Source organism: Ciconia boyciana, chromosome 7, assembly GCF_034638445.1.
Source record: "Ciconia boyciana chromosome 7, ASM3463844v1, whole genome shotgun sequence".
Lineage (NCBI taxonomy): Eukaryota > Metazoa > Chordata > Aves > Ciconiiformes > Ciconiidae > Ciconia > Ciconia boyciana.
This window is the reverse complement of record NC_132940.1, coordinates 31,339,533-31,359,190: the sequence shown is the minus strand read 5'-3', so window position 1 is coordinate 31,359,190 and position 19,658 is coordinate 31,339,533. Positions and strand designations below refer to the sequence as shown.

Sequence of the window (19,658 nt, the reverse complement as noted above, 5' to 3'; positions counted from 1 at the left end):
GGAGCTTTTTCTTTTCATGCCACACAGCCTGTGGTGACATCTGCGGAAACCTCTGCAAGAAACATTTTTAAAGTGTTTTAAAGTCACTGACCGTATTGAAGAAACCAGCACCTGGCTAGAAGTCATACTACAGCAAGACAAGGCTGGAACATAAAGTGGTGACTTCCCTGTCAACGGGGCAGTGCTGAGCTCAGGGATGCCCAATCTCTGGCGTGGAGGAGCAGCTGGAGGGAGCTGGGAAGCCGTCCGGGGAGGTGCTGCTCTTGTTTTTTCATGGATTCCTATTTTATTAGAGACTTGTGGCCTGCCCAGAGTCAGGATATTGCAGGCAGGGAGGGCAGGAGCACCAGCTCCCTGCTTTCTCTGCTCCATCGTGCTGGGTGCTTCATCAGCAGGTCACCAGGGAAGCGATGGATGGAGAGAGCTAATGGCAGAGGAACAAAAGTTGAGCAGAAATGTGGCGTAACTAATAAATTCATACAGTGTCTATATTTGCTTTGGAAGTGCTCCAGAGACCTTATTTACTTTGTGTTTATCACTTGGCCAGTGTGGGGCAGGGGAGATGGTCTCCAGCTGCTGAAAGGGGAGGTGACATTTTAAGCAGCAGCAATAAACGGCGGCTCAGGACTGGTTTTGGCTGGGCAGCATGGACTCTGGTTGATTTCTTGTCAGAAGCACCATGGGATCTTTAACGCTTACAAACCTGAAACTTTCTGTTTTTGTCTGATGTTTAATTCAACCAGTGGGCCCTGACTCCTCCATCCCACGGGGACGTTTTTGGCTGCTACCCTGGGACAGGGGAGATGCTTCGAGAGCATGTGCTGATGGATTTGCAACCTTTGCCATCCCAAAATCCACAGCTTTGTCCCCCCTTCTCATATTGAAATGTATCCTCGTGCAGAAATCAACTGTACTGTTGAGGTTTCTCAAATGACTGTGAACCCTTAAGAAATGTCCATCGCAACCTAGTCCACCACGCTCTTTGGCCTTGGGAAAGTCACTCAGCATCTCCGCTGTGGATTTTCCTCTTGGATGGGGCTAAAAAATACAAGACTACGCTTAATTACATTGGTGTTTGGGTTTAAATACTGTCGCCTTAAAGGAATTGGTCCTTTCTTGTCCGCGGCTTTTTCACAATGCGCTAACTTTTCCTGTCCGATGGGAAACGCACCTAACACTTTTACTCAGGAGAAGGCAGGGGCAGCAGCTCCGTGCAGGCGCCGGGGGTCGGTCCCACAGGGCTGGCAGCCTCCCCGCCGCGGCAGCGGGAAGCCCCTCAGCTGCCCGCCCTGCCACAGCCCGCCCCAGCGCGGGAATGGCGCTGAGGGGACGCACGGCCGCCTCCGCCCGCGCGGCGGCGCCCTGGCGGCCCCGCTACCATGCGGTGGGGGGGGCACCGTCCCGCCCTCGCGCCCCGGAAGGGCGGGAAAAGGAGCGCGCAGGCGCGGGGCGGGTGGTGTGTGTCTTGTGAGCGAGGCGGTGGGATGGCGCGGTGGGTGCGGGCATCGCCGGGGCTGGCGGCGGCCTCCTGGGGTCTCTGTGGGGGGATCCCCAGGCTGTGGTTGAGGGGAAAGTGACCCTATGGGGCAGAGGGGGGAATCCCCAGGCCTGGGTTTAGGGGCACAGGGATCTCTGTGAGGGGCAGTGAGCCCATGGGGTGGGGGGCGATCCTCAGGCAGCAGTTTAGGGGTGCAGGGATCTCTGTGGAGTGGCAGAGTGTGTAGAGGGCAGTCCCTGGGGCAGGGGTTTGGGGGTACACTAAACTCGGGGGAATGCAGTGCTTGTAGGGGCCATGATCCCATGGGGACAGGCAGCGAATGCAGGAGGAGCCGTGATCTTGGATGACACAGCAGGTGCCAAAGGGTGGCAGCTCCAGGGGGTGCAAGCAGAGAAATATGGGGGGTGGTAGGTAGTGGCTGTTGGTGAACCTGGCTTGCTGCTCTCTTCCCCCCACCAGCTTTCAGTTGCTAAGTGGTAAAAAGTCTTTTGCCTGTGTTTGAGCAGCTGTGGTACAAGTTGTTTTCTGCTTGCTTTTGTTTCCCCTTTAGTGCAGACATGTCAAAGCAGGCGCAGCTTATGGAGGTGCTGAAGAAGGAGGTGAGATCGCTGCTAGTGGCTGCCAAAGAGGGCTTAACCCCAGTACAGCTGGAGCAGGAGTACATGGCCATGATCGGCAAACCTCTCCCTTTACATGACCTGGGCTTCCGATCCACCTTGGAGCTGGTGGCAGATATGCCTGAAGTCGTCAGAGTCTGTCCTTATGAGAAAGGCACTTTTGTCCTCAAAGGTGAGGTTTTATTTCCTTACGAGTGGAGAACTTGTTGGAACCACATACTAGTATGAAGTGATGCTTCAAAACGGTGATGTGCACAATGAATTCCCAGAGCTGTAGTTGTGCACAATGAATTCCCAGAGCTGTAGTTGCATATCTCTGTTACTCTTTTTCTCACATAGCTCTGTTTAATTTCTTGTCTTTGATGTTTCTTCCAGTATTTTGATCTGCCTTTTAATACTTTTATGCTCTTTCCTCCTGAAAAATCACACAGTCTTCTAGTTATTTTTGTACATTTTGCATTCTGCACTTAGTTTAAAAACTGCAGTAACATTTCTTACAGGTACAGTAGAACTGGTAAGCTTCACTTTTCCTGTAAATGCAGACTACAGCAGGAGCCAAAACCAGGGATGGGGCCTCTCAGGAGAAGTTGTAAATGTTTCCCTACCTGAACCTTTTTCATTTTCCTTTTCTTTGGGGAAGAACTGTGAAAACAAATGGTAGGTGCGAAGAATTGATTGGGGAGGGTGAAACTTTTTTTTTTTGAGTGCTACAGTAAGACAAGAAAAAGTTGTTTAAAAGCGTGGAAGAGACCTGGGCTGCTCTCCAGGGAGACCTTGCCTGGGCGGGTGGGTACTCTATAGTGGGGGTTTACTGTGATTCTGGCTGAGGGGAGCAATGAGCCATTTACTGTTTTCCCAACAAAACTCTCAGCGGCTGGGTTTCCTGTTGCTGGTGTTCCAAAGAATTTGAACCGCCTTCCTACCTGGATCTGGATTTATAGGAACGAGGGTGCAGATTGGTTGTTGGCTGTTAAATCTGGTTCAGTCCAGTTTGCAAAGGGGGAGGAAAAGTGATTGCCCTGCTGGAAACTAGCCACGATTTAGTGTGATTGCTTTTGAAAGAGACACCTGCTTCTGAAAAGGGTGGGGGGAAGAGGAAAGAAGAGGAGTTTTGCCTGCGTAGAGCTTTTAATGGTTTGCGGGTTTGGTAGTCTAATAGTTTATTTCTTTCTGTTATAGCCATTGCAGATGAGACCACCAAAGCGATTGCCAAACTGGTTGCCAGACAGAGGAGAAGTGCTAGGGCACGGAAGAGTGCTGCCGCAAAGGCAGATGCTCCTTCTCCCTCTAAGAATCCACAGAGTTTCCCTCAGAGGCGCAGGGCTCCTGTCCTGCCAGCGACGGTGAAGGCTGAGCTGCAGGATCTGCTGAGTTCCTCACCACTTCTTCTCTTGGACTTCGATAAGGCCTTCTTCAGACGCTTTGGCCGGGCATTCCAGTACAAGCAATATGGATTTTTCTCCATGTTTGAAGTCCTCAGAAGCGTGTCTGATATCATTGCAGTTGAGCAGACAAGAGCAGGTTCCTTGCTGACCCTGAAGAAGTACCTGGCAAGTGAGATAGAGAAGGAAGAGATGCCGCAAGGTGAGGCGCAGGAAGAGATGCCGCAAGGTGAGGCGGTGTGTTATTTAACTGAAAGCACATAGTTCTTGCAAGCACTATGGCCAAGCAACTGTGTTTCAAGTGGATGTTGCTGCATTTCCAGTTGCTGTAGTAGTCCCAGTTCCCCTAGGTTTTAGCACAGAGGGGCTGTGGGGTGCTGCAGAAGCAGTTGTCACAAGGGAGTTGTCGTTGGTAGCAGAGAGCTTAACTGGAAGTTTCTACAGGTTGCCGCCGTTTTTTGTTGTGAGGTGAAAGAAGGGGTGTTTAGCCCGTTCAGAGTACCGACTTTCTGAATGTGTGTGCAGGACTGGAATTTCTAGTCATTCCAGGCAATAGATAACAAAACTAGAAGGATGTCCTGAACGTCTGCTCCGCAGGCTGGTAAAGCCTTTCCGATGTGCTTTTTGAGACTGAAGGTTTAGCACTAGTCTGAAAGGCACAGCTACAATGTTCCACAAAAAAACCAGAAGAGACTGCAGATGTCCTCAGCGTTCCCATAACAGTTATGAGAGAAAGCAGAAAATCACATACAGTTCCTGCCAAATTCCTGACTTTTCTGAGGAAAATTTATTTTAGCATCATTCTAGCAATTGATTTAACCCTTAGCATGCTTACAAGAGCAAGTGTGGGTTTGTGGGGGTGTTTTTAAATGTATTAGTAGTGAAGGGTGCCTTTCAGGGGAATCCTCATGAATGTGGTAGCTGTGAATGTTACAAGAGATGAGGAAAACGGCACCAGTGCTTTCAGACTTTCATTTTCAGATGTCTTCTCTTTCTGCTTAATGTGTAACACTGCATCAGTCCAATAAAGAATAACAGCCAAATTATTGTCTTTACAGCAGCACCTGCAGTTGAGATGCCTCCTTTGGAACCCAGCTGTGAGACAGAGAGCTTCCACCTGACAGCGAGAGACAAGTCAGAGCCAGAGGAAACACAAGCAGTAGATTTGGGTGATGGCCTCAAACAAGTAAGTGGCTGGATAAGCGATCTGTAGCTTTATCATGTTGTAATCCAGGGATGATACTCTTTTTACGACTTTTGTTTATATTGAGTTTGTATTGTTGATCTGCTGCCACTTCCAAAAAATTTTTATACCTGTTTTAGATGAGTCTGGAGGTGACCAGACTCATACTGACCTGGTATATAGCTTTATATGCCATCCATACTAGGTTTTTTCCTTGTCTCTTTCCAGTCTTGAGACCTATGTTGCAGATCATCTGAGGTCAGTTAAGCATAATCTTGCTCCCTGATAACAGTGGTGATACCTTTTGGTGTACTTACTTGTAATTGGACTTTAATAACTGTTCTGAGACTAGCTGTGTGGAATTTCCCCTGCTGCAGTAGGCTGGTTCAAGTGTCAAGCAGCTGTGTGACAGAGCTGGGGAATGGTCCTCAGAGACCTTGATTCCTGTGGTCTCAACTCTACTATTTGGTTGGACTTTGAAAATTTTGATTGTTTGTTTGTTTGTTTAGCAGTGTATCTTTATACAGAGATGGAGAAGAACAGTACAGAGGCTCTGAACTGCCAAACCTGATTGCAAGAATTTGTTTGTGTCTCCTCTTTTGTTTTTTTTTTGTTTTGAGCATCTTTAGGCCTTCCTTTTCTCAGGAAAATCCTCCTACTGAGAGTTATTTCCTCTGCCAAGCTCGTCTTGTGGCTGTACGCAACTGTATGGTTGGAGTGCATAGGCAGGGAAAGGGTCCCAGGAATTCTTGAATTTGGTAGTTTGTGCATTAATGAACTTGGAAGCCTGGGACTACGAGTTGGACTTTGTGCAGCACTTCATAAAGCATACCATTTAGAGATTTTTGGAAGGCTGTTCTGATCCTTTAAAGAAATTTTAGTTTGGTGTGATGAAGTTCACAGGGAATTCCCCAGATCAAACAGAGCCTGCTTGTGGGAAAGGTAAAAAAGCGGGGGGTGGTCCTGGTAACCCTAAACTCAAGTCAGATTTTTGTTCTTATGTATCGCAAAGGGAACCTGTTTAAAGATCCTAGCAGGATAAGTCTTGGAAGAGGTTTGTACAACTAGTATTCCTCATGAAACACCAAGTTTGCCATTTTGTTTTAAAAAAAAATGCCTAAAGGGGAAGAAAGCAGGTTGGAATGTGTTACTTCGCATGTGCAATGAACACTTGTTCATCGGGATGCCATGAGGTAGAGAAAGTTGCGACGTGATCCCTGCCCTGCTGCAATGTGTCCCGAGTATCCGGTTATGAGAGACTAATAGCTTAAGTGTTGTAAGGGACAATGAGGGACAATGGCTGAGTTAATCCGCTCAGCCCTGAGAAGGGTAAAGTATGCAGAGCTGCTGCTCTCAGCAGCTTTTCTTGTCGCCCTGAGCAGAGAGAAAGGTGTCATCCACATAGCACTCTGGCAGCTGCTAGTCCAGCGTAGGGCAAGGAGTTAGCCAGTCTTGCAAGCCATACCTCTTGTAAGTCTAGCTTTTCAGTGTGTTCTGTTGGTTTATCTTTTTATAATTTTGTTGCTTTTTTGGTAAACATGTTTTTAAGTACACATCTTCTGTGTCTTTCACAGAGATGTCTGTTGTCCCTACCAATGTGTGAGCTAGATTATAAAGATTATGTGTGCCCTTAACAGTCTGATCTGAAGAGCATCCTCGGAGCAAAACTGTCCCTTAGCAATGCCACTATTCACAGGCACTTCTTAGAGGAGATCCATTAAATGTGAGGGTTTTTTAGAGGTGATGCTGCTGCTCAGGCAAGAACTCCCTCAGTTGCTCATTATCTCACTGTATAACTCAATGTTTTAGTCAAAATTTTTAACTCAAAAAAATTCAAGGTCGTTAGCCCTTGCTTAGTCTGCAGAAGGAGAGACTCTTTATCTGCTTCTTTAAAAAATGGTTAAAATAGGCAGTATTGCAAAAACCCATTGCTTGCAGTTGAATTTAGCGAGATAAGCAATGGGGTGTGTGCTAGAAGACAAATTTCCCATACGTTGCCTGATGTATAATGCAGTGGTAACTTGTAGCATATTCATGATGAGTAAAATTGAAATAATTTTGACTTCTGATCATTGGAGGAGTTCTGTTCGTTGGCACAAAAGGATGCTCTTGAGGCAATGAAAGTGTCTGATGTCTGATTAGGGTTCCCATCCACACTAGTTCAAGTGAAATAATGTTTTCAGCAGTTAAAGAATAATGCAAAATTATAAGCTGAGCTAACAACTTACTCGTGTACAAATTTGTCTAGAGTGAGAAAAACAGAATTTGTAGGTTTTGTTTGTTTTTATCCTTGGGAAATAGCTCTAGTGTGAAAGCAAGATGCATTTGTGCCTTCTGTCACTTTTGAATCATTTTCAGATAGTTTTGCTCATTCAGTTCGTGTACTCTTTCATGGTTGTGGAACACAGAAATAGCATCTTTTGGGTAAAATCCAACAAACAAGTGGGTTGTGTTTGGTTTTTTTGGTGTGGGTTTTTGTTTTGGTTTTTTAGCAATAGTCATTCAATACTTTTGCCTAAATAAGTGACATGACTTCAATTCCTCTCCTTTGTTCCTTGCAGGAGTATGAGCAAGGTATTTTTGTTGCACCCCTCTTTACAATGGAGGGAAGAAGGAAGGAAGGAAGAGAGAGAGTGTGAAAATTAATGCTTCTATCACAGGGAAAGTTTTAATGCAAGTTTGCGCAATTTGTTGGGATTCTCTGATATTCAGTAATTCACAGGTCCCCAGGAAAGCAGAACTATTTTTTTACCTTAATGGAAAGGTCAGTTATGTGTGTTCAGTGCATGACAAGACATGAGTGCCACCTTCCTCTTATGCCTTTGTAGCCTCAAGATTTGGAGCAGTCCCTACTAGACAAGTTGATAATGACTCCAGAAATACCACCGGATGCTGTTCAGGACAGAAGCCTTTGCAGTTTACCGCCGCTGGAGAGAAGGTGCTTGGTGGGAGTCTTTGTGGAATTCATCATCTCTCCTACCCAGTTCTACATCCACATCTGCAGCAGGGAAACATCTGATAAACTGCAGGATATGATGATTGAGATGAGGTGCGAACATGCTATGCTACTACCTGTTGTGTGTGTGTTTGCGCTGAAGGAACAGGGCATCCAGCTGTTAATCATGGTCACTGCTGCCTCGATTACTTGATACAGAGATGCCGGTTCTGTACTGAAACACATACTCATAATGGTTAGCCATTCCTTTTAACTAGCAAGCAAAAGGTATGGTTAATAGTAATTCACGGTAGTTTAGCTCTGTCCTAGACAGTCTTAAACTTTAAAAGCCTGGAAAGGTTATGGAAAGGAGCTTTAGGGTTCCTTTTCACCTCTCTGTTGTCTGCACTACTGTTGCTGATGTGCTTGGTTAAGGCTTTTACTTCCATCTCCAACACTTACCAAAAAGCAACAGGTAACAGGCCTTTGTCATATCTATATTTGAAAGCAAAACCCCATCAGTGGCTTTGTTTGTGTCAGTTACATGATGCATTTGGCGATTCTGTTCCACCACGATAGTGCTACAATTGCTGTTAATTGTGTGCCAAAGTAAATGCTTGCTGTCTGTGGGGCACGTGTAAGTGTGATTACAGACTCTGCAGACAGGTACTGTGTATGTGAGCCAGTACTCCAGAACCTGGATCATAAGAAGCACTGACATGCCAAGGTAATGTTAAAAATTAATGACTAGCATGACTGTATTTAGCCTCTGATTAATCCCTATTAATTAACTTTTGGACCCCAAGAACATCATTCAAATGTTAAAAGTTTGGGTTTGCATTTTTTATTGTCATTAAGTGTAGCAGAACAGAGATGTAAAGCATCTATTAAAACAGCTCCTGAAAATTCGTGTCATGGGGACTTTGAGAAATCGGGATTCTTCTGAAGCCCTGTATATTTCTCTTTGTTCATCTCCTGCATCCTACCAAGCACAGTTTTTTGTTATGATCTTTTGCAGACATTGTTACTCAAATAAACTTGTTTCTGATCGTTATATCATGCCTGAGTCTTCAGTACAGCCTGGACAGCTTTGCTGTGTAATGGTCTCAAAATGGTGGTACCGCGTTATCATCCACCGTGTGATCAATGACCGAGAAGTAGAGGTGTTCTACCCAGATTATGGAAACCTCGAAATTGTCCGAAAGTCTTGGCTGAGATTTCTCAAGTAAGTAAATTACAGATGGGTGACAGAATCACAGAATGGTTGAGGTTGGAAGAGACCTCTGGAGGTCGTCCTGTCCAACCTCCCTGGGTCATCTAGAGCAGGCTGCCCAGGACCATGTCCAGATGACTTTTGAATGTCTCCAAGGATGGAGACTCCACAACCTCTCTGGGCAGCCTGTTCCAGTGCTTGGTCACCCTCATGGTAAAAATGCTGCTTTCCAGCTGGTTGGCCCCCGTGGGGGGTCATGGTACTGGCGCATGGTGTTGTTCCTTCCCAAGTGCAGGACTTCGTTGAACTATGAAGTCCTGTCTGCCCATTTCTCTGTCCTGTCGAGGTCCCTCTGAATGGCAGCATCACCCTCTGGTGTATCGGCCACTCCACCCAGTTTTGTATCATCAGCAGACTCGCTGAGGGTAGACTCTCCCCCATTGTCCAGATCATGAATTAAGATGTTGAACAGTATTGGACCCAGTATTGACACCTGGGGTACACTGCTAGTTCCTGGCCTCCAACTAGACGTTGTATCACTGATCACCACTCTCTGGGCCTGGCCCTTCAGCCAGTTCTCAGTCTACCTCACTGTCTGCTCAACCAGTCCATACTTCATTAGCTTCTCTATGAGGATCTTACAGGACACAGTGTCAGCAGCCTGACAGAAGTAAAGGTAAACAATACCCACTGCTCTCCCCTCGCCTACCAGGCCAGTCATTTCATTGTAGAAGGTTGTCAGGTTGGTCAAGCATGACTTGGTGAATCCATGCTGACTACTCCCAGTCACCTTCTTGTTCTTCATGTGCCTGGAAATGGTTCCCAGGATTAGTTGTTCCATCGCCTTCCCAGGGATCAAGGTGAGGCTGACTGGTCTGTCTGTCTTCAGAAAGATATCCCAGCATGCAGATTTCCTGGAAAGGATCTGGTTTTTTATTCCATTAATGGTGCCTTGCAGGCACTTCCTTGCTTACATGCTAATGCTTGAGGTGACATTGTTCAAGACCTGTTTTGCTGATCTTAAATCCGGGCCCTTTGCTCATCAACCCTGTCCATCACTCCCTCACAGTGACTTTCAGCTAAATCCTTTCCTGTTTCTGCCTTCATTCCTCAGTCTTTCCTCTTGCCACTTTCTGTCACTTTGGAGCAAGCTCCCTAATCCTCCTTCGGAGGTTCCGTGAATGAATGTAAACATCCTCCTGGACGGATATCAGCCCAAGTGGGATGCATTTGCAGTGTCAGAGGTACTCGTTCTCCTCTGCAATTCAATACCTCTTCCATATTTGCTTCTGCCCTCTCATTTGCTCCTATTCATGCCTGGCCATTGGCATTCTTTGATTTCAAAAGTCATTGCTCTCTGTCCATAACTTTGTATTCATAAGGGGTTATGATGGGAAGATGCTTGGGCAAGGGAAGGCATAAGGGACCAGTTGTTACTGCTGTTTCTGTTGTGCCCATTCTCTGAATATGGAGTGTTTTCCAAAGCTGCTGTTGGGTTTTATTCATAAGTACAAAATCCAGTATGTGCCTTTCTATTCGTAAGCTGATTTTAAAACACAGAAGAGGAGGAAGTTCTGCTCTTGTGCCTGGTTTTGCACTGTTTTTGCTGTAATGGTGATGGCTTTGTTTTGTATTGTAGGTGGTGCTACTTGAAGCTCCCTGCTCAGGCCATCCCGTGTTCCTTGGCATGGGTAAGACCTGTGGAGGTATGTCTTCACATGCAGTTTTGTTTATTGACATGTGTATGAGAGCTGTCAAGGAGAGGTTGGCTTTTTCTCCTGATAAGGGCAAACATCTGGATTAATTCAGGTCCTGTTGATGTTTACAGCAGAATTGCTGCTGTTATGTTCAGCAGAATATGACCGTGTAAGTCTGTCTGCAAGTGATCACCCTTCTGCTGTTTTCCTTATGATCAGAGTACTCTTGTTTATATTGTTGCAGAAACAGATAGCTGCTGTTAAGCAAATGAGCAAACTTGTTTCTTCCCCTGCCAGTAGTTCTCCAGGGTCCTTCTGAAACCTTGGTATCTCCAGCCCTCTGTTTTAAAAATTTCTTCTGTGACGGAGCTTTAAGTGGGTTGCTTTGATGCAGTAAGCATAGCCAAAGAATTATAGAGGTCATAAGAAAGTTACTCTGTGCTGGCAAACCTCTTGGTCAAGAAGCCTGAGAAATACAATCTCTGAAGGAAAGCATGTGAGCAGAGTTGCTTCTTCTGTGTTTTAAAGACATTTTTTAAAAGTTATTTCCTCTGCTTTTTGAGGGTTAAAGAAGCACAATTTTCATTGCGGTGAGGCTTAGCAGCTTCTTAAAAACTTCTGACATTTTTAACGTTTATAATCACATGGTTCCAGGAATTAAAAAAAAACAACCAACAAACAAACAAAAAACCCCAAACAAACAAACAAAACCCAAAAAAACCCACCAAAAATCAACCAACTGTATTTTAGGCAGTTGTGATAAAATCACTGGTGAATACCATCAAACTGTGGAAATAAGTATTTAGGGTGAAAGGGCATTCCCAGTGTAACTAGCATTGGAGGTTTCAGGGTACTTTGATATAGCTCAGTGCTGGGAAGCTTGTCTGCCTGACTTTCCTGTATTTTTCCCTAGCCTGACCTAGCTTGATTGCCTTTTTGACAAGTGCCTGCAAGGGAAAGTCTCAGGCAGTGGATGTTGGTCTGTTTACGGTGACTTCACATTCTTGTTTCTTCTTCAGGGTACATGGTCCAATGCAGCAACTCTCCTATTCAAGAAGCTGTGTGGCTCCAAGCTACTTGTGGGCATCGTGGATGAATATGTGAATGGCATTTTGCATCTTTTCCTGTGTGACACATCCACTGAGGAGGATGTCTACTTCCACTGTGTCTTGAGGGATGGGGGATGTGCTGATGTCTGCGGAGAAAACATTCCTTCCCAGGTCAGGAGGAAGGCGTGTGCTGCTGAAATTAAGGGCAGGGAAAGGATCGGTTGGGTTCCTGTAATGGGAAGATCTTTAGCTTGAAGCAAGTAGTTTTGTGAAGAGCAAAACTGGTATTCCCTGCTTTCCTGTAACTTACCATTTTGTGACCATGGTGTCTAACTCTATGGTGAGAGCTTGCTTTTTGGTTAAGGTGGAATCTGATGATACAACAGAATTGTTCTGGTTTAGTAGAACAAACTATTTTCATCCTGTCTTCTGACAGTGGGTTAGAAGGTTTTGATTTTTTTTTTAAAGTTGATTAGCTTATTAGTATTGCAGATTCATCTGGAGCTGACACACATCTTCTATAAATAACACAGAAAAGTAAAATAGCTATAGATGTTCTGAGCATAAAGCCAAACTGAGATGGAATTGAGAGGCTGTTAAGAGATGTGTTAGTTACTTCACTACCCGTTGTTAATTCCAGCAAGTTTTGTTAGTCATAAGTTGAGGGACCTGCTTCATGCAAACAGTTAATGAGAGCAAGTTGATTAGATTTTATTGTCTGACTTAAAGTAGTGCTACATAGTGGCAGGGGCAGTTAAGTGAGGAACAGGATAGTTAAATTATTTTGGCCACCTCTGCTCTAGGCATTGAAGATTGGGTGTGCCATTAACAAACTGAATTATGGAAATAGTCTTGGTTTAAAAAGTCTCTTACTTTGCTAGTGAAATGTGCAATGCTGGACAGCATAACCATGGTAGATTGCACTTTGTGCCTTGGACAGACATTCAAGTTGTAAGCCAGTGCAGAGAGCATTTATGATGTAGGCCCATCTGTGTCATTAACTGAATGTCTCAGCTCAGTTTCACTAAGAACTGTGTGGATATGAAAACCCTTAGAAAGGCAATGCTACAATTTTTTATCTCAGCAGAAAATCAGGCTTTACAGCCTGGAGGGGTTGTATCTGTTGTCTTCTTCAATAGATGCAGAAGGCATGTTTTGGCAGGATTAGACCCTGCGATTGTATTTTTGCATGTGTATGTCCAGTTTTGGGGGGAGGGGGGCATTGCTGAGTAATTTTGTTGCTGGAGGGCGGGGAGTTGATTTTCGTAGTAAGACAGTTTCTGCAAGAATTCGGAGCTAACTTGTGGGTTGTGTGCTTATTCATAAAACCTATTAGAAATTTGCTGAATCCTCTTTATTCTTTGTGGTAGTTACAACATGGCTTTCTTGACTATACTGGGTTTGTTTGTTTGTTCCTAGGGATTCAAGGAACTGAATCCTTCGGCCTTGTATGTTCAACCCAGGGGAAAGCAGGAGAATGCTGAACTGTTGGAGCCAGACCTTCACTTGCAGCAGGAATCTCTAGATGCAGATAGTGAAACAGCAAGCTCAAAGCTGGACAGGAATGAACTGTGTGACCAGGTGGGAGTTTGACTGTGGCATAGCTATCATTCAATGAAATCGGTTCCAGGGATCTATAGACATGTATTGTTTTAGTCCTATGCAGTGGTTTTCTGGAGTTGTTTTTTTTGCTTCTATAAAAAGCAAGCAGAACCATAATATAAAAACAATTACACAATAATAAAATTATTACTAAAAACAAAATTTAAAATTATTATAAAAACAATTAATTTTTCAGTTAGAGAGAAAATGGACTCTGTTGAGAACTCAGACCAGTACCAGATTCTTGAGATCGGTTTGACTTAGCACTTTCATGTTTTGCAACCCTGGGAGCCAAGAAGTGGTGTGTTTTCCTCTCAGGTTTCTGGGGTTTGGCAAAGGATGTGTAATAACTCGGGGTATCTTTTAAATGCAGGAAAAGACCAGAAGAACTAGTGACGTATTATTTGCATTAAGGGTCTTGCTTGTTCTAAACTTATCTGAAAGGAAGCGATTTGCAATCCTGATTGTTTCAGGGGGTAAGGTTGTACACAACTACAGTTTTATTAAGAAGATAACTCTAAAGCTGAATGACATCCAGATCTGGATACTGCTTTACACCTTTGATTTCAGAGCATGTTAAAAAGAGGATCCCTTTGCTATTTAACAGATGGAGAAACTGATGAACAGAGGGGTTAAGCAGGCAGTAAAACCCAGGTCTTGAGTGCAATCTAATGTAGTGCCGTTAGAAACACCGGGAACATTTGTCTACAGGTGACTCTCTACTTTTCTGTGTTACTCAAATTGTAGTATTTTCATGACACATTTTACTAGAGGGGCCAAAGCACCTTTCAAGTAAATGTCAGCTGTTGAAGTGGTCAGCAGTGGGCCTGCTCCAGGGCTGTTTTTCTGATGTTTCTCTGAAATAAGAGTAAAAGCTAGTGTAATGTTAGTAACTTGTAAAGCAGTCATTTTACCTAGGTTTTGTTTTAGCCAGCTGTGTTTCTGTGCTAGGGAAACTCTATACAAGTTGTATATCTTGGATTAATAGCCTTGCACTGTCGATACATCGTCTGAACTGAAGGTCCCAAACCAGCATCGTTGTGTATTTGGAAGAAACTAATGTGACTGAGACTCTGCAAATCTGAGTTTAGTGTGATTTTCACGGAAAAATCTGGTTAACTGTAGCAAGATCCATGTGTGTAAATGTCAGATATAGCTGGCAATTTGGAGACTAGAGGAATGTAAATGCATTCAGGTTCTCTCCTGTCTGATTTCAAGGGTCTTAGGATCCTTTTCCAGAAATTGCAGTCCTCTAGATCTCTCTTTGTATAGGACTTTAAATATTTTCTTCTCTGCTGTTCTGTTTAGTTGCCCAGAACAATTCCTTCTCTTTGGTGCATTGCTAACATGGTCATCAATGTCAATTATAAAATTACTCAGTGTTTTGAACTGGAATTAAATGTGTCTAATATGACACTTGTTACTGCTCAGCTAGCATTTTCTGGTAACTCCTCTTAAGCAGTGGGGAACTGCCTTTGCATTGTCCAATCTTAGATTTGCCTCTTCAGGATTAACAACACACCCCCCCCGCCCTTAAGTGCAAAATGGCTGGACACTGTGTTGTATTAGCTCTGCTGTTAGGACACTTCTCCATGGTAAAATTTCTCAGAAGGCAGCAAGCAACAACCAGAAAACATTACTTGAATAAAACTGTACATTCCAAGTGATAAGTTTTACTGTGGAGGAGAGAAGTTAAAGTGACAGTTAGTTTCTTACTCACATTATTTCCTGTCCTTCCATTTTCTTTCTGTCCTTTCCAAGTAGCCCAGACTTCTCTAGATAGAAATGTTAAAACTTCTGAGCAGAACAGAAAAGCTCCTTTGCATTTCTCTCAGTTAATCTCCGAGTGGTATCATCTGATTGCTCTGTAATTTGCTCCAGTGCATCCTGCTTTCTTCTTCTCATACTAGCTGTACCTTTCCTTGCTTTGTCGATCTCCTTAGCAATGGCACCTGTCTGCTAAGAAGGAGACACAGGATGATGTGCAGCCACTTTTGGATGAAGTGAGTGTCCCAAGAACAACAGACCAAGACCCTGAACTTGCACAGGAGGATACAAATGAAACTCTTACAGAACTTATGGCAGTGGTTAAGGTAAGGGAGTTTTTTCTCAGCTATTGCTGTTGGGAGGGGTTGTTCTTGTTTTTAGATTATTTGAATAACCCTTTGCTTGCTTTGACATGTATTTTTTTAAAAGTGACTGACAAATGGGCTCAGAGCTATATGTTTTCCTCTTTACTGTTGTTTCTGGTGTTATTGATGATACACTCGTGCTCCACTGGCACATCAAGGTATTGTGGAAACGAGACTGACCATTTCAGGACTTTATAGATCAAGCCTGGCCCTTATTCACTTCTCTACTTCCCCTCCATTCACAGTCCTGAGGGTTACTGGGAGTTACTGTGGGGCTACCCTGGATCATGCAGGTCTCTCTTCCTGAGTTAGGAGGGAGGGTTTGGGAGGGTTGCATTTTGGGCTGCGATCTGAGGCATTATGTGGTGCTGGTGTTGTGAGTTTGCTTCTTAAATAGTGATTAATGACAAGTCTAACAGGGCCTGCAGCATGGCATTTTGCAAATGCTCTGCTCTGGGTTCAGTGGGGAGCCAGTATCACTGAGGATTTGCTGAGCCACAGAACACATTGCAGAGCTGGAAATGGGAGTGTTCCTACAAGGTTTTGGACAACCACAGCTCCTTACACATCTGGAGGTTGATAGTGGCTGAGAGAAAACGCTTTCTAGAAGGATGAGGGGGACAGCTGGAAGAATTGGTGGCTCTGGAGGATGTTACCTGAAAGGGATGGAGAGAAAGCAAGCTGGGAAAAAGGATCTTGAGGGAATGAGAGAAGAGAAGTTTCTGGTAGCAAGTGTGGGGAGAAAGTATGATGAGATGAGATGGAGGCAGGTGAATAGATAGCGATAGGGTTCTTGTGAGCTGACTTAAATGCTCCCCTGCAAGTATTAAACTATGTGAGTTTCAAAGCATAGGAATTCTCTAACTGTATCAGAGAAGTCCTGGACATATTTTCTGTCCCTGGCTGTGATCTCTGTTACAGTCTTTAGAAGAAGTGACAAGAATTTCTATTAAGGAAGACCGTGGGATGAAAAAATAATCCTGCCTATAGACATTAGGGGGGAAGAATGCATCAGTCAGCTAGTTATGAGGACAGACAGGAAGACTTCCTTTCTCTGATTCGTGCTCATCTCTTGGCCTCAGGGTTTTGTGGCACTTACAGCATCACCAAGTGGTATTCCCTCCTTTCCAGTTCTCACTGCTCGTGTTTTCCTGTTCAGTGGTGGTGTTCTTAATTGTGTGAATCAGGAGGAAGGGTAGATACTGCCTACTTCCTGCCCCTCACAGCACTCTCTAGGATATGTTGTCTCGTTTGCCTCTTCTGTAAACTGAACAGCCTCTTTTTGAATTATTTCCATCCCAGCTTTTTCCAGTGCTAACAGACATTTCTAGTGTCCACCCTTGCACCCTGTCTGTTTCTGCTTTGTCCTGGAGTGGCAGTGACACTGCCTGTCCCCCAACAAGGATAGTGTGGGTGGCAAGAGGAGATAATAATCATCTTTTAACCCTGATTTTTTTTATTGTCCAAACACTCTACTTTTTTACTACATGTTAGGCAGAGGTTTTCAGTGGGCTCGTGGTATCAAGCTGAGTAGCTGGTTAATTGGACTCCAGTGATGCCTGTCATTCAAATTATTCTGTCCTGGCATCCTGTCAGCACTGAATTTGCTGCCCAGCCATGTAGGTCTCCTTGCTGCTTCAGGAGCGCCTCATAGTCCCCTTGTGGGGGGCAATTTAAATTGCTTAAATCTGCTTGTGTAAATAAAATTGTTTTGTTCTGGGCTAATCCTTTGAACATGCTCTCACCAATGGGTGAAGCACCTCTGGATGGTGCTTCACCCCTTCTGAAGATGGATGCCTTTCTTCTGCCTTGACAACAGAAGAAGTGAAGAGAGCAAGCACCTAATTTTTGAACTGCTATGGTTGGGCAAGGTGAATTGCTGCTTGTCTGTCACTTCACTATTTTTCTCCTCTATGCTGAATTAACAAATACAAACATTGGCTCTAGTCCCTGTCTGTGGCTGAGACATGGGTGATCATCCCTGGAACTTAAGTTTAATTTGTATTCTTAAGCAAAAATGCAGAGGGACTTCTTCTGACTCGATTCCCACTCCCTTGCAGAAACTCCCTCTGTCATTGCTGTCATTTGTTCTGCGTGGGGCTGCTGAGAGATGAGCCAGCTGTTAATTTTTTGCTAAGACATGGTGATTTGTATCTTGTAATAATCTGTCACTCTTTCCTTGCTGTGCAGGAAAAGCTGCCCTTTGGCCAAGGTTGTGAGTAACTAGTTGGGGGTTTTTGGGGGCTTTTTTTGTTTGTTTTAAATCATCCAGTTGCTGACATTCCACTTCTTTGTGGACTTTGAGAGATAATAAAGATCAGGGCAGCTAATGAACCAAGCGTGCACTAATGACACCCTCTCCTGAGTTTTTTATATACATTTGCAGACACCTCATTCTCTTGGAGAGTCCTCAATGCCTGCTGTCTTATCCAAGTCAGTGGACGACTTTTACACCTCCTTTATCTACTCCGAGCAACCAGCAGAAATGAACCAAGATGACCCTGATCAGATAGAAAGATTTTCCAACAAGGCCCAACTTCGTGAAGCTGTACATCCCTCTGTTCTACTTATGGCAATACCATTTATGCTGGACAACCGTAACAGTACGAATAGATTTGTCAGTAAAATTTAACACAGCGGAAAGCTGAGCAGTCTGTTACTGTGCTATGAGTCTTGCAGTCATTATTGGGTGTCTTAGGACTGGTGCTGCTTCTTCACTAGAACAGATTAAAATGTTGGTATTTCCGTGGGATGGAGCTGCGACAATAATAAATGGCTGGATGCAATGCATCGGTTTGACATTTGTGCAGCAAAATGGCTTTCTAAATGTTTAATGGAAACAAATGAATTGAGGGTTATTTCTCTCTCTTGATTTTTATTGTCTTTTCTAGACTTTCTTCTGCTCTCATGCAGAAGTCTTTGTTTCTCCACTCCATACGTTAGCCTGTGTTCATTTCATACTGAGAGTCTCTCAATCTCCCAACCATAAAGGACAAAAGTTTGGGGTTTTTTTTAACCTTGTAAGGTCCCTGTGTGGGTGTTCATCTTCCATCTTCCAAATGATGAAAGAATTTACAACACCCATATGAGAGTTGCCCAGTTTACGAGGTAGATTGACTTGCCAAAGACAGTGCCTGTTTGTGCCTTGGAACAGAGCTGTCTGCTGTCTGTCTGGAGTGGAGGCCTAGTTCTCCAGACAGGAGCTACTCAATTCACATCTGATTTTGCCCCCTCTGGGAAAAAAGGGTGAGCACTGGGAGCAGAGGGAGAGAGGCTCTTGGATTATACCATGTCGGGCTCATCAAATAGGTGTGCAATAGAAAGTCATGACCTGGTAAGGTCCAGGCAAAAGGGATTTCAGTCTTAACTGGAGCTCTCAGAGTTGCCAGTGTAGATACCATCTTTCTTTTCTTTGTCCCTCCTTATGCAGATGAAGAGAAAATGAAGAACAAAGACCTTCCTGGGAGACTTGCAGTTGGCCTGTGCAGTGTCAGTGGGCTGCCTGACCAAGGGCCATCTCCGAAACTGTATGTCCCTCCTACCACGCTATCTGCAGTGTTGGCAGCTGCACGCTTAGCCACTTCCAGTGACTACTTCCAGTGGCTCCCCAGCCTGAGAAAGAAGGTGTGAAAAGACAAGAGAAGCTGGAGCAGCTGCCAAGGAAGGCTGCCTAGAGCAGCAAAGGCCCTCTGTATGACCATGCTGTCATTTTCTTCGTTCAGAAACATTTAATCCCTTGAAAAACTTGGGAATGTGACATCTTCTCAGATGTGCCCAGTACGTGTGATAACTGTTACTTTTACTTTCAGGAAAATAGTTTGGTTTTGTTGTACTGGTGTTGTATTGATTTATTGCTCTTTAATGTAATAGTTCAGGAGAACATCCAAGTGTCACATTGTATTATATATCCTTTAAGTTTAGGAGAGGGAAACTGGCTACCTATCCCTCTCTCCCTCAGTGCACAAGCAGTTTTGATATTGTGTGGGGAGATGTTTTTGTTTTTTAACATCATGGATGCTCTGCACACTCCTTGCTTTTAGGAGAGGTAGTTGTATCCCAGCTCAGGCCTCAGTCCATGTTAAGTGCTGGTAAGTTGCAAAAAGAAACCTCCTTCCCCAAGAAAAAAATGCTCTGATTTGTTGATGAATTAGGATGCCACACATATGAAGCGTCAGGAATCCAGTGTTACAGATATCGAATGAGATCTATAAAGAATCCAGTGAGAGAAAGCTTGAAGCTTGACATTGGCCATGTTTACGTAGCTCCCTGCCTGTGGCAAGAAATCCTCTTGGGCTTGAGTTTGTTAATGCAGAGAAAAGCTGTGAAAATAGAAGTGCCCTGGTTATGAAT

The 19,658-nt window shown here is 44.3% G+C and overlaps 1 protein-coding gene across 1 annotated transcript; it reads left to right on the top strand.

Moving 5' to 3' along the window:
- Positions 1-1,475: 1,475 nt before the first annotated feature.
- Positions 1,476-19,099, top strand: TDRD5 (tudor domain containing 5). The gene is made up of 12 exons (XM_072867236.1): positions 1,476-1,492; positions 2,049-2,287; positions 3,295-3,726; positions 4,556-4,683; positions 7,509-7,729; positions 8,634-8,840; positions 10,468-10,534; positions 11,545-11,745; positions 12,994-13,155; positions 15,120-15,269; positions 17,695-17,911; positions 18,739-19,099. Exons 1-12 carry the CDS (start codon positions 1,485-1,487, stop codon positions 18,936-18,938), a joined length of 2,232 nt encoding a protein of 743 aa, XP_072723337.1. The 5' UTR covers positions 1,476-1,484; the 3' UTR covers positions 18,939-19,099.
- Positions 19,100-19,658: the final 559 nt, after the last annotated feature.